At 52.7% G+C, this 12,670-nt stretch overlaps 1 protein-coding gene across 3 annotated transcripts in view; it reads right to left on the bottom strand.

Moving 5' to 3' along the window:
* The window catches only part of TMEM104 (transmembrane protein 104), a 53,978-nt gene that overhangs the window by 37,678 nt on the left and 3,630 nt on the right, over nucleotides 1-12,670 (bottom strand). For 2 of the 3 annotated variants that reach the window (XM_036269883.1, XM_036269884.1), the window contains exons 3-6: nucleotides 5,954-6,075; nucleotides 3,580-3,661; nucleotides 2,984-3,080; nucleotides 1,492-1,572 (exon numbers count right to left, since the gene is read on the bottom strand). In XM_036269883.1, the coding sequence (XP_036125776.1) occupies nucleotides 1,492-1,572; nucleotides 2,984-3,080; nucleotides 3,580-3,661; nucleotides 5,954-6,075 (382 nt within the window). Of the gene's footprint in view, nucleotides 1-1,491; nucleotides 1,573-2,983; nucleotides 3,081-3,579; nucleotides 3,662-4,809; nucleotides 4,861-5,953; nucleotides 6,076-12,670 lie in introns of those variants that run through there. The other variant, XM_036269885.1, reaches the window with a different exon arrangement.

A 12,670-nucleotide genomic window follows, 5' to 3' on the forward strand; every position in this document is an offset into this window, starting at 1 on the left:
GGGACCTGGAGAGCATTATGCTAAGTGAAATAAGCCAGTCAGAGAAAGACAAATACCACATGATCTCACTTATTTGTGGAACATAATGAACAAAATAAGCTGATGAACAAAATAGACCCAGAGACATAGAAAGGAGTATGGTTCAGACTGACAGACCTCAGAGGAGGGGGGGTGGGGCAGAGGGATGGGATAAACCGAAGAACTTACATGCATGTATGTGTAACCGATGGACACAGGAAACAATACTCTGTGTGTGTGTGGGGGGGGGGGGGCGCGGAATCGGGAGGAAGGTGTGTGTGGGGGGGGACAACCATCTGTAACAAAAATAGATTAATAAAAATTGCAAAAAAATAAAAATAAATAAAAGGTATATGTCTGCCCTCCAATGTGCATTTTATTTCAAACGCTGCTTTTGGAAGGAGACCACGTATGGCTTCTGGGGAGAAAGGTTTACGCTCTCTTATCTTCATCTAATGAGACAGGGAGAGAGAAATGGAATAACCCAGACACTGAAGCGGGCAGACACAAGCAATCTGGTTTTCATGAATTCTGGAACCTTCTATGAGGCTGCTACAGGGGGATGGAAGAAGCTCGGGCAACCTCTGGCTGATGATGAGTCTTTTGGACGAGATGGTCAAATCACACCACCAGTGATAAACAGAAGCTTAAAGTCCCAGAAAGCAGCCAAGAAGCTTCCAGTTTCCACAATCCCCACTCCCACCCCAGCTCTAAGTTAGTACAACCACATTCAGAACAAAAAAGAACCGCTGGAGATGCCCCCCTCTGTGAACAGGGGCTCCGACAAAGGGGCAGAAAACCTCCCAGGGTAACTGTGAAGGCAAGGCTTTAAGATATGTCTGACTCTCTGAAGGAAAAATAGGTCTGGGCATTAAAAACTAAACTCTTAAGGAGCTCATATTCCAAAAGAACAAGATTTGCCATGGAAGCATGAGATGTTTCGGTGAAACACCCAGCAACCCAGCACCGGAGCTGGGTTGGAACCTTTCAGCTTGTAGCCAAGTCCCATAAGGAGCAGGCAGTGGGGAGAGGTCATAACTAGACACTCAGACGCCAGACAGCGCCCGGTGCGTGGGCTCCTAGCGCCCTCTGCTGGCCACTAGGAAGAGACAGCCGGACAGAAACAGGCATCATGGCCTGTGCTGGCTACAAGGCAGCTGCTCTGTTGTCCTACACAGAACAGTCCAGAAGAAAAGGGAGACAAGTCAGAAGCATCAAGCAAGAGGCATAAAACAACCGGCTGGCCTCCATGGGTTCCATTCCCGGAAAGCTCTTTGGACTCCCGACCTCTACGTTCAGTAGGAGAGAAGTAGCCACTTCTCTGTTCTAGGCAAGCTGGCTCCTCGGATGCCCAGGGAGCAGGTCAGCAATCGCTCCTCCCGTCGCCTGCCCCTCCCAGTCACCAAGGTGCCCGGGGCGGCAGGGAGTACTGGTCTCCCCGTGCCCCCGCCCCACCTCAGGAAGAACGTATACCTTTATTGAAGAACATGGAGGCCATCTGTCCCAGTTCCACCCGGTCTGTGATTTCAAAAAGGTTCGGAGACCCACGTCTCTCTGTGGAGTCAAAGGACAAGGAAGAGGAGGAGGTCGGTTTACCTGGCTTCTAGCGGGGACTGCCGAGCTCCCTGAATTCTCCAGAATAATGAACTCCCCAAGAGTTTCAAACTCCTGAGAAAACTTTTCCTAATGCTTCCTGTTCGAAACATCTAAGAAGTTTCTAGAAAGGGACTGCAGGGACGCTGGCTGTGGGGCGAGAAGGGAAGACAGGATGCTCCGCCCTGGCTCTGCGGAGCGGGGATGGGACTGTCAGGTATGTGTGTGCGTGTGTGTGAGAGTGTGTGAGTGTGTGAGAGTGTGTGAGAGTGTGTGTTAGTGACTGTGTGTGTGAGTGTGTGAGAGTGTGTGTGAGTGTGTGTTAGAGTGACTGTGTGAGTGTGTGTGTTAGTGACTGTGTGTGAGTGAGTGTGAGAGTGTGTGTGAGTGTGTGTTAGAGGACTGTGTGTGTGTGCTAGTGTGAGTGTGTGTGAGAGTGTGTGAGTGTGTGTGAGAGAGTGTGAGTGTGTGTGTTAGAGTGTGTGAGTGTGTGTTAGAGTGACTGTGTGTGAGAGAGTGTGAGTGTGTGTGTTAGAGTGACTGTGAGTGAGTGTGAGAGTGTGTGAGAGTGAGTGTGTGCGTGAGTGTGTGTTAGAGTGGCTGTGTGAGTGTGTGAGAGTGTGTGTTTGTGTTAGAGTGACTGTGAGTGTGTGAGAGTGAGTGTGTGTGAGAGTGTGTGAGAGTGTGTGTGAGTGTGTGTGAGTGAGTGTGTTAGAGTGACTGTGTGAGTGAGAGTGTGAGAGTGTGTGAGAGTGAGTGTGTGTGTGTGTTAGAGTGACTGTGTGAGTGTGAGAGTGTGTGAGTGTGAGAGTGTGTGTGTGTTAGAGTGACTGTGTGAGTGTGTGTGTGTTAGACTGTGTGTGTGTGTGAGAGAGAGTGAGTGTGAGAGTGTGTGCATGAGTGAGTGTGAGAGTGTGTGTGTGAGTGTGTGAGAGTGAGTGTGTGTTAGAGTGACTGTGTGTGTGTGTGTGAGTGTGTGTTAGAGTGAGTGTGTGTTAGAGTGACTGTGTGTGTGAGTGAGTGTGTGTTAGAGTGACTGTGTGTGTGTGTGGGACAGGAGGAACGAGAGACCTGAGACCCTATAGTTACTCAAGCTTCCAGTGCGCACTGGGCACTGAACCAGGTGTTCAATTATTTCCATCACGGCAGGAGAGGCGGGAAGCTGGGTGCCGAGGTTAAGTGACTTGCCCAAGCTGCAAGCGTTAGTAGTGCTGAGCCGGCAGGGGCGAAGCCTGGGCCGGGTTCCCTGGCTCTTACTCTACCACCTGCAGGGGGAGGTGCCTCCGCAGACACTCCCCGCCTTCTCCACAAAGAAGGGACCCTGCGGGTCAGGCCGCAGGGAAGGGCAGCAGTTAGGAATCCCAGGACTTACGCACAGACAGGATGGGCCGTTTCTCTGCCCGCTCATAGTTGTCCTGGAGGAGACTGTCACTGTCAGAGGCTGTGGAGGAGCTGTCATCATCCTCCTCCTAGGAGGGGTGGGGCGGGGAGGAGGGGAATAAGCAAGGAAAACGGAGTTCGTCACTACAGAAAACCCCGTGACCAGGGAGAGAATCGGTTTCCTTCGTTCTTTCTTTCTAGAAGGTATCTGATCAGGACGCTCTCAACACTTCAACACTGTCACACTGGAAGGCCCTCCATGCTGTCACACTGTGACACTCGGAGTCAGGCCCAAAGCAGCAGCACAGTCCTGGGTCCAAAGTCCAGGAGGACTGAGCTCGTGCAAGGCGGGGGTAGGAGGGACCTTGATGCAAATGTAAGCGCAGAGGCCGCATGCGTTCTGTGAGCTTAGGAGGCTGTTGCGCTTCTGCTCTGGGACACGGGCCCTGCTCTGGGACAGGGCCCCTAGTAGCGCTGTGGACACGGGCCCTCCACGCATTGGAAGGGAAAGAACTGGGCGCCAAGGACCAGCTCGGTGGTACACAAGTGGACACAGGCACTGCCCGGAGACAAGGGCAACACACGCACCTGGTGGTTCTCCATCCTCTTCCAACGGAGCTGAGCGTTGGCGGCTGCCATGGCCTCCATCACGAAGGTAGTCGTCACAAAGCTGCAGGGGAGGCCACGCGTGAATTGCCAAAGGCGGGCAGGAGGGTTGGGAGGTACGAAGAGAAGGAAAAGCCATTTCAAGACCCGACTGGCTCAACAAACCGGAAGCCTTGTCCCTCCTGGGAGCTGCTTCCTGGGGACTCTCACGACGGGTGTGGTAGGAAGGGTGTGCGCATGCGACGCCTCCCACGCCTGCAGGCCGCGATGTCCCGTCTCCATTCAGAAGGTATTTTGGATGCATGGGAAAGCCCAACATGGGGCCATGCAGTACCCCGCACCAAAAAGGGGCCTTCTGGGGGCAGAGGTGGGAGGCAGACCCCACCTGGCGCTCTAAGTCAGGGAGAGGAGGCCGATTCACAAGGGCCGCCAAGGTCCCGGGAAGGGCAGCAGGCGGCGTTCACCTCTCGGTGCGGGACACAGACAGGCGGGCGAGTCCCAGCGCCACACACTAATGGACGGAGCACAGGCGCGGATCATTGGAAAGGAACCCTTGGCTCCAGAACCCTCTTTGGGGGTGGCATTTTCACTTTCCTGACCGCCTCGCTAATATTAACGTCAGCTTGCATTTTTATGGCCTGAATCAACGGGGGTTGGGAGGCGGCAGCAGACATCTGCTGAGAAGTCAGACACAGTGACAGATCGCCTCCTTTTCCTCGTAAAGAAACCGGAGAGCGAGCCGCCGGCTGGGCCGCCGCCTGCCACGGACCTCAGGGGGGCTCTGTCCCTGTGGCTGCAACTCCGGACAGGACTTCACCGCCCCTTCCTTGAGGCCAGCGGGGCGCTGCTGAGGACTTGACCCCAGCTCTCTACGTGCTGCCCCCTGCCCCAGGCAGACTGCTCGGCCCGGCCCGGCCCGCAGCGAGGAGACAGGTGTGACAGGAGTTGGAGCCGTGCCCACTCCGCGGCAGGGGAGGCAGCAGCTCTGACACTCCTGGGCCCGTCTCCCCAGCACCTCCTTGGACGGTTTCTCATTATCCTGCCTAAGTGACCATTTTAAGGGCTTTAGATTTTCCCCTTCTTTTTGGAAGTAAAACTAAAATCAATCTTAATTAAGGCATAAAGAGGCTTCTCATGGTTGCACAAAGCCAACTCATTGATCATGTTCAAATATAAATGGGGCGAGCAAGGCGGGGACACGGCGGCCCCTACCTGGGGCCCCCAGTAATCACTCCACATTCGGATGGCTGCTGGTGCTGAAGGTCCTTTAGAGGGGACAGCAGAGTCGCACAAGGACAAGGACGTCTAGGGCTCTTGGCTGCCAAGGCTCACAGTACGTAATTATGAGGCAACAGTACCCCAAGGCTGGCCCCCAAACCATCTTAAAGAAAATGCGTGAGCAAACTGAGAAACACGGGCATTTTCCTACCCCCCCCCCCCAGCCTCTTCAGGGGCTCAGTCTGCTTCAGCTGCTAAGCTGCGTCCTTCTCCCACTCCCCTCTCTCCCATCCGCTACGTGCTGCCTCCGCGACCCGAGCCCCCACTGAAACTGCCATCACCCACCCTCCCCATGCCCTCTCCCCGCTACCCTCTGCGGGGTTTTTCCACTATTGTGACACCGCTAACTTACTCTGCGGTTTACTTATCCGTCATCTTACTGTTTCCTGTCTGTCTCCAGAGAAAGGAGCGTCCAGGGCAGAGCTGTGCTGTTCAGTGGGCACCCCGGCTTCTAGGGACAGCGCCTGGGCTGTTTCCAGGGTGCCTCCCACCTCTGTTTTGCAGCCTGTGGATTCCTACCTGGTTGAGGGGACTGGACATGCTTAGTCCCAAACCTGCCTGGGGCAGGGGCTCACCGACTCAGACCTGCCTGAGCCCGAGAAGGGCGTCGGGGAACCCCGTCCCCGCTGCAGGAGCTGGGCCCTGGAAGGCTTGGCCGGGTACAGAGCAGTGGGAGCAACACTCATCACGTGTGCGCCACGCGTTCATCCTTTACTCTGTGAACCGCCTCCGGCAAACTCTAGATTCCAGACTGATCTCCCCGTCGCCTTCAGCAGCTGTCAGGTTCTTTTTCTGGGGCTAGCTGGTATTTTCTCAAAAAGGTGCACAAGGGGGAGGTGCAACCGCTGGGGAAGAAACACGGGGACACCACGTGACACGTTCCAAAGCCGAGCTGCGCCTCACTGTCCAGCTGGTCAGGGCTACGCAACGGCTCCATCAGCACGGGACACTGGAGTCTGGGGTCTCCTTTCCTCTCTCCGGGCCACCTCGTTGAGGACTCGCCGCTGACATCTTCCTGCCCCCGAAGACGCTTCCTCGCCTTCGCCCCAGCCCCCTGCCCCGCGCGACAGCCTCTTACCTCATGAAGCCCAGGAACACCAGCAGGACCAGGCTGACAAGCCACCCGGCACTGGCGAAGGCCTTGGGCATGGTGAGCGCGCCGGTGCCCACGATGAGGTTGAACATGTACACCAGTCCGACCTGGAACCGACAGAAGCGACACTCAAGCCCAGAACGAATCGGCCTCTCCCCACGAAGGCTCCCGAGGGTGACGCCGGGCGAGAGCGAAGCCATGGTGGCCGGGAGGCCAGCCTTTGGACAGGGAAGGAGGCGGCAGCCCCCCAGGTTCTCAGGAGGCCTGCTCTGCAACCGGACGTTGGGGACCAAGTGTCAACACTTGGATGACTGAAGTCCCACATCCCATCAATCTTCTCAAATGTCTCCGATGATCAGTTTTGTCCTCCATTTGTGCCGTCATTATCCCTACCTTTCATCATTTTACATTATTCAAAGCTGCGTCACAGATGTTAGGTGTCTGCGCAACCAGACCGTGGGCTTCCTGAGGACACCCCGTCACACGGGGTCTTCCGTTTCTCCTAGCTCGCAGGCACGTGACCCAATCCTCCTCCTCCTCCTCCTCCATTCTTGCCATCGTTCTTTGGGATTTTTTTCCCCCCTTTTCCCTGTCCTTTTTAAAAAATGTTTTTGTTGATTTTAGAGAGGAAGGGAAAGGGAGAGAGAGAAACGTCAATCGGCTGCCTCCTGCATGCCCCCTACTAGGGATCAAGCCCGCAACCTGGACATGTGCCCCGACCTGGAACTGAACCAGTGGCCTCTTGGTCCATGGAGCGACACTCACCCCCCTGAGCCACACGGGCCTGATTTCAGGTTTTAAACTTAACTCTAATTCACGCCCAGTCTACTCCAGCTCAGTTCTTTACAATTATTCCCTTTTCAAGATCTCAGCCTGGCGGTGGGGAGGGAAGGGGGCCTAATACATGGTGTGGGAAGATCTGACTCTGGGTGGGGACACCGCGCAATATGCAGATCCTGTGTCATAGAGTTGTACACTTGAAACCTGTATAATCCTACTGACCAATGTCATCCCCATAAATTTATTTAAAAAAAATTCTCAGCCACGAAATTCCTTTCTCTGCCCCAAATCCCCTGCCTTCCACAACTTTCTCCACCCCCTGAACCTCCTCTGTCCCCATCGCGACCTCCTATTCCCTCAACCCTCCCCCCCTCCCCAGGCACCACCTCCACTTGGCCTCACTCACATTCTGCAGCATCCTTTCTAAGGGGCTGGTTCCCCAAAGCTTCTCTCCCCCTTCCCTGCTCTGACTTTCCTGATGCCCAGCCTCGGAAGGGACCCAGCTTCCTCGACTCCCGCGTATGAAGCTGCTAAAGGTCCCCAGATTCATAAATAAATTAGACTGGGGCCTGGCCGGTGTGGCTCAGTTGGTTGAGGGTCATCCCATGTACCAAGAGGTAACCAGTTTGATTCCTGGTTGGGGCACATGCCCAGGTTGTGGGCTTGATCCCCAGTTGGGGGTGTGCAGGAGGCAGCCGATGGCTGTTTCTCTCTCCCTCTCCCTTACTCTCTCTGAAACCAATAAAAACATATTTAAAAAAACAAAATAAAAATTATGACTGGGCCCACAAGAAACGAGGGTTCCTTCAGCTCGCCACCTTCACAGAATGGGATTTCCTGTATTCCTCACCACGGATGTCCTAGCATTTCCCACACAACTGCTCCACACCTCAATCTCCAAGCCCCCAGACCCATGACCCCCACCTCTCTCAGATGACGGCTCCTTTGTTGTGGAGGTGACAGGCCACCTGACCTGAGCTCCCCACACCTCCTCATCCCTTCCCAGCTCAAAAAGCAGTGTCTGCGCCCTCCCTGCCCTCCTCCCTGTCTTTGGGGAACACGAGCCCCTTCTCCTTGCTGAGGTTTTCCCCTTCTCTCTGGAATCTCCCCTCCTACCAGCGCTTCCCCTCTGCCTACCAATGTTCTCGGCACCTTTAAAACATCACCCTCTCCCTGTCCCTTAATCAAACTCAAGTTCCAAGTTCCTATGCTTCTTGGATTCCGGCCCCAGAACCCTCTGGAACCTGCATTCTTAGAAATCACCAGTGACTTCCATTTGCCAAATCCAATGGCTTTCTTAGTCTTTTATTCTTTCTTACGTTCCTGATATTAATGGTCTCTTTTCCTTTTTACGTATCTTTTCCCCAGCAACTTCGTGCATTCCTATAGCTTCAACCCTTTGTCTCTCGTGGCAGGACACAGGAAGACCACTTCTCGTCACGTCAGCCTTTCTGTAGACGTCGACTCCGACTGCCTGGGGGTCACCTCCACCCGAACATCCCACCGGTGGCCCAGGCCTCCTTCCTTCCCCTCCACATCACAGAGCCAGTGGCCTTATTTCTGAAGAGTCTTTTGAGGACACCTCTGGCTCCTACTGTCACTTACAATTCAAATGAATGGTCTCTGGCCTGGACTGACAGTAGGTTCCTAACGGGCCCTCCAATGGCCGACTCACAGTTTGCATGACCACTTGTTTCTGATCATTTAAAACAACAGCAAACACTTCGCCTCTGGGAACACCTGCCCGTCTCTCATTTTTACTTCCCCGTTCTTAGAAAGATGCACTTTTCTATATTTAAATGTTTTAGGAGGTACCCACGTGCTAAATTTCTACATCAGAAACACACAAATTGTAATTCGAAAGAACACTGCACCCCTATGTCCATTGCAGCATTATTTACAATAGCCAAGCTATGGAAGCAACCCAAATGCCCATCAGTAGACGAGTGGATAAAAAGGCTGTGGTACATATATACAATGGAATGTTACTTGGCCATAAAAAAGAACGATAGTTTACCATTTGTGACAGCATAAATGGACCTAGATGGTGTTATATATGCTAAATGAAACAAGTCAGTCAGAGAAAGGCAAATACCATATAATTTCACTTATACATGAAATCTAAAGCACAATATAAACAAACAAAACAGAAACAGACTCATAGATAGAGAACAGACTGATGACTGCCAGATGGGAGGGAGTTTTGGGGGGGTGGATAAAAGAGGTGGAGGGATTGGGAAGTACAGATTGGTTCTTACAGTCCAGTCAGGAGGATGGAAAGGGCAGCACAGGGAATATAGTCAGGAATGTGGTAATAACTACGTAGGGTGCCAGATGGGTACTGGAAATGTCAGAGGGACCACTTTATAAAGCATATGACTGTCACCTGGCCGGTGTGGCTCAGTGGTTGAGTGCTGACCCATGCACCAAGAGGTCACTGGTTCAATTCCTGGTCAGGGCACATGCCCAGGTTGTGGGCCTGATCCCCAGTGGGGGGCATGCAGGAGGCGGCCAATCCATGTTCTCTCTCATCAATGTTTCTCTCTCCCTTCCTCTCTAAAATTAATAATACAAAAAAAAAAGCACATGACTGTCTAACCACCATGCTGTAATTAATACAAAATAATGTTGAATGCAAACTATAACTGAAAATAAATTTTTTATGCTTTTTTTATTAATTAATTTTTGTTACAGATGTTTCTCCTTTCCCTCCCACTGATTCCCCCTCCCCCTCCCTCCCTGCCCTGTCCCCAGCTGTGTTGTCCATGTCCATTGTTCATGCATATAAGTTCTGTGGTTTATCTCTCCCCCACCACCCCCTCTTCTGGGGATTGTCAGTCTGTACCCCACTTCCACGTCTCTGGGACTACCCCATTCCTCAGACTGTTATGTTCATTATATTCCACAAATAAGTGAGATCATATGATACTTGTCTTTCTGTTTGGCTTATTTCACTTAGGATGATACTTTCCAGGTTCCTCCACGTCGTCTCAAAGGATAAGAGATCTTTCTTTCTTTCAGCTGCATAGTACTCCATTGTGTTTATGTACCACAGCTTTTTTATCCATTCGTCTACTGATGGACACTTGGGCTGTTTCCAGATCTTAGCTATTGTAAATAGTGCTGCTACAAACATGGGGAAATTTTTTTTTTACTATATAAAATAAAATTCAAAAAAGAAAAGAAAAGACACACACAAATTGGGGTCTATTCTGGCAACAGTCAGATTTGTAAGACAAACCCAGAGGTAGGAAGCATCAACTATCAATGTTGTGCCCCTGACAGGTAGGAAGGAGGGGTAGGGCAGTGGTTAGGGAGGGACAGGCTTCCAGGCAGGTGCTGACTGGACATCTGAGTGCTGGACAAACGAGAGGACACCCTATAAGGAGGATAGAGCTCGGCTCACAGGGCACCAAGCCCTCTGAGGCTCCTGCCCAGCCCCTCAATTCCCACCCAGCATTCGGGGCCCATTCAAATGCTGCCTCCATCACAAAACCCTTCCCAGTCTCCCAGATATGTTTTGCTTCCCACTTTTGAACCCCTGGAGCAAGAACACTTCTTATGCCCTAGCTCAGGTTTTCCATGTGGCGTCTTTGTCTGTTCACCATCACCAAATGTGAGGCTCCCAGTGGCCTGTGTCACTTCTCTGTGCTTCTCTGGCCTGGCACACCGCCCCAAGACAGGACTCCTCAGTGGGGTGCCGCCTCCTCAGGTTCTCTCAGACACAAGTCTGACATCTTCCTCAGCTCTAAATACCATTATCTCAACTTGATCTCAGAGACAGATCCCAGCAGGGTTAAAACAAGTTTGGCTGGTCTTCCCATAGCACCTGATTGGATCACAGCCTCCTGGGACATGACCCCCTGCTGGGAGTCCTGGCCCAGGGCAGTCCTGTGGGAACCAGTGTGAGGGTGACAGCTGGGGGAGGGACAGGACACACAGCCCACCCTGGCCTTCCCAGCTGGACGCCCTCAGTGCTGGCTTCTCACAAGCAACTCTGAGCGTCTATAACACGTTTTACTTTGGTTGGTGGATTTTGATCACTGGGAGGCTGGTATATCCAAGTGTGGGAATGAGTCGTTTGGCTAGCTCAGGTCAGCTCATGGGTCTGGCTCTGTGCTGGGGGCTGGGGACGTGACACTGAGCGAGACAGCCGTGGCCCTGGACCTCGTGCGGGAGGCGAGGCGACAGGAAAACCATGAGGACCGCCTCACAGGAGCGTTCGGAAGAAGCAGGGCACTGTGACGAAGAATCATGGGGACACTTTAAACACAGGGCACTCAGGAAGGGCTCATGGTAACGTTCAAGCCAGGACCCGAAGGATGAGAAGGGACTGCCCCGGCAACGGGCCAGGACAAACGTCGCAGTAAAGGCCTGCGGGGGGAGGGAGCTGGGGCCGAGGAGCTGTGAGGCAGGTGCCACCACAGCCAGCCAGCAGCCGGACTGCGTGGGGCCCTGGCGCGTGTGGCGGGAGTGCCACGTTCAGCAAGGTTTCAGCAGGACACTGACAGGCCAGGCCCCCTTCGACGGCCTAACATTTGATCTCCCTGAAGCTTTGTTTTCTGTGTATCACTTGCCCTGGCTGGTGTGGCTCAGTTCGTTGCAGCCTTGTCCCCTACACCAAAAGGGGCAGCAGGTTCGATCCCTGGTTGGGGCACATCGATTGATGCTTTCTCTCCCTCCCATCCTCTTTCTGAGGTCAATATTAAAAAAAAAGAAAAAAAAAAAAGGAAGCAACCCTGATGAACTTATTTCGAAACTTATTTCTTTATGAAAATGACCCTGGTGGTGGTTCTTGGAAGGAAAGTCAAGGGAAAGCAAAGAGGCCTAAAACAGTGATGGTTCTTGGCCAGAAGTTCTGTGGGGAAACTAAAGTGTAAGAGGCATTTGTAAATTCAGGGGTGCCCAAGGGTCTTGGGGTGTAAAAGCCAAGGTTTTATTGCAGATCAGAGTTTCTCAGTCAAAGCACTACTGTCATTTGGGGCCAGTGCATTCTCTATCGTGGGAGCCTGTCCTGTGGACTGTAAGATGTCTAACAGCATCCCTGGCCACCATCTGCCAGTATCCCCACCTCACCCCCGTGTTGTGACAACTGAAAGTGTCTCCAGACATTGCCACGTGTCCCCTGGGGAAAGGCTGCCACCGGCTGAGAACCACTGCCGATAAAGACACGATGAAACGAGCAGCTCCCAATAGAAACACCAAACAAAGTTCAGTGAAAAGGACCCTTTAAGAACTTTCGCCTTGTCCGGCCGGTGTGGCTCAGTGGTTGAGTGTCAACCCACGCACCAAGAGGTTGCTGGTTCGATTCCCAGTCAGGGCACATGCCCGAGTTGTGGGCTCAATTCCCAGTGGGGGGCATGCGGGAGGCGGCCAATCTGTGATCTCGCTCATGGATGTTTCTCTCTCTCTCTAAAATCAATAAAGGAAAAAAAAAAGAACTTTCACCTGGCCTGGCCGAGGTGGCTCAGTGGACTGAGTGTTGTCTCACGGACTGAGAGGTTCCCGGTTCGATTCCTGGTCAGGACACATGCCCAGGTTGGGGCTTGATCCCCAGTAGGGGGCATGTGGGAGGCAGCTGATCAATGTTTCTCACCTCAATGTTTCCATCTCTCTCTCCCATCAATGTTTCTATCTCTAAAAAAGATAAAAAAGTAAATTAAAATTTATTTAAAAAAAAAAGAACTTTCACCTTCCTGGCAAGAGTTAAATCCTCTTTACCCTCAGTGAAGGTGACCAGTAAGGGCCAATTTGTAGGAGCAGACTATGAGGCAGCAAATCTGAGCTGAGCTACCTGTCAGGTGAAGGCAGGTGTGGAGCAGGAGGAAGAGGAAGGGGACAGTGGTGTGGGGACAGCTTCCCGAGAAGTGTGGCCGAGAGCTGAGGAACAAAGTCCTACTGCTGTCCCGGTAAAGACTTACA

The sequence above is a fragment of the Molossus molossus genome, unplaced genomic scaffold (assembly GCF_014108415.1).
Source record: "Molossus molossus isolate mMolMol1 unplaced genomic scaffold, mMolMol1.p scaffold_m16_p_19, whole genome shotgun sequence".
NCBI lineage: Eukaryota > Metazoa > Chordata > Mammalia > Chiroptera > Molossidae > Molossus > Molossus molossus.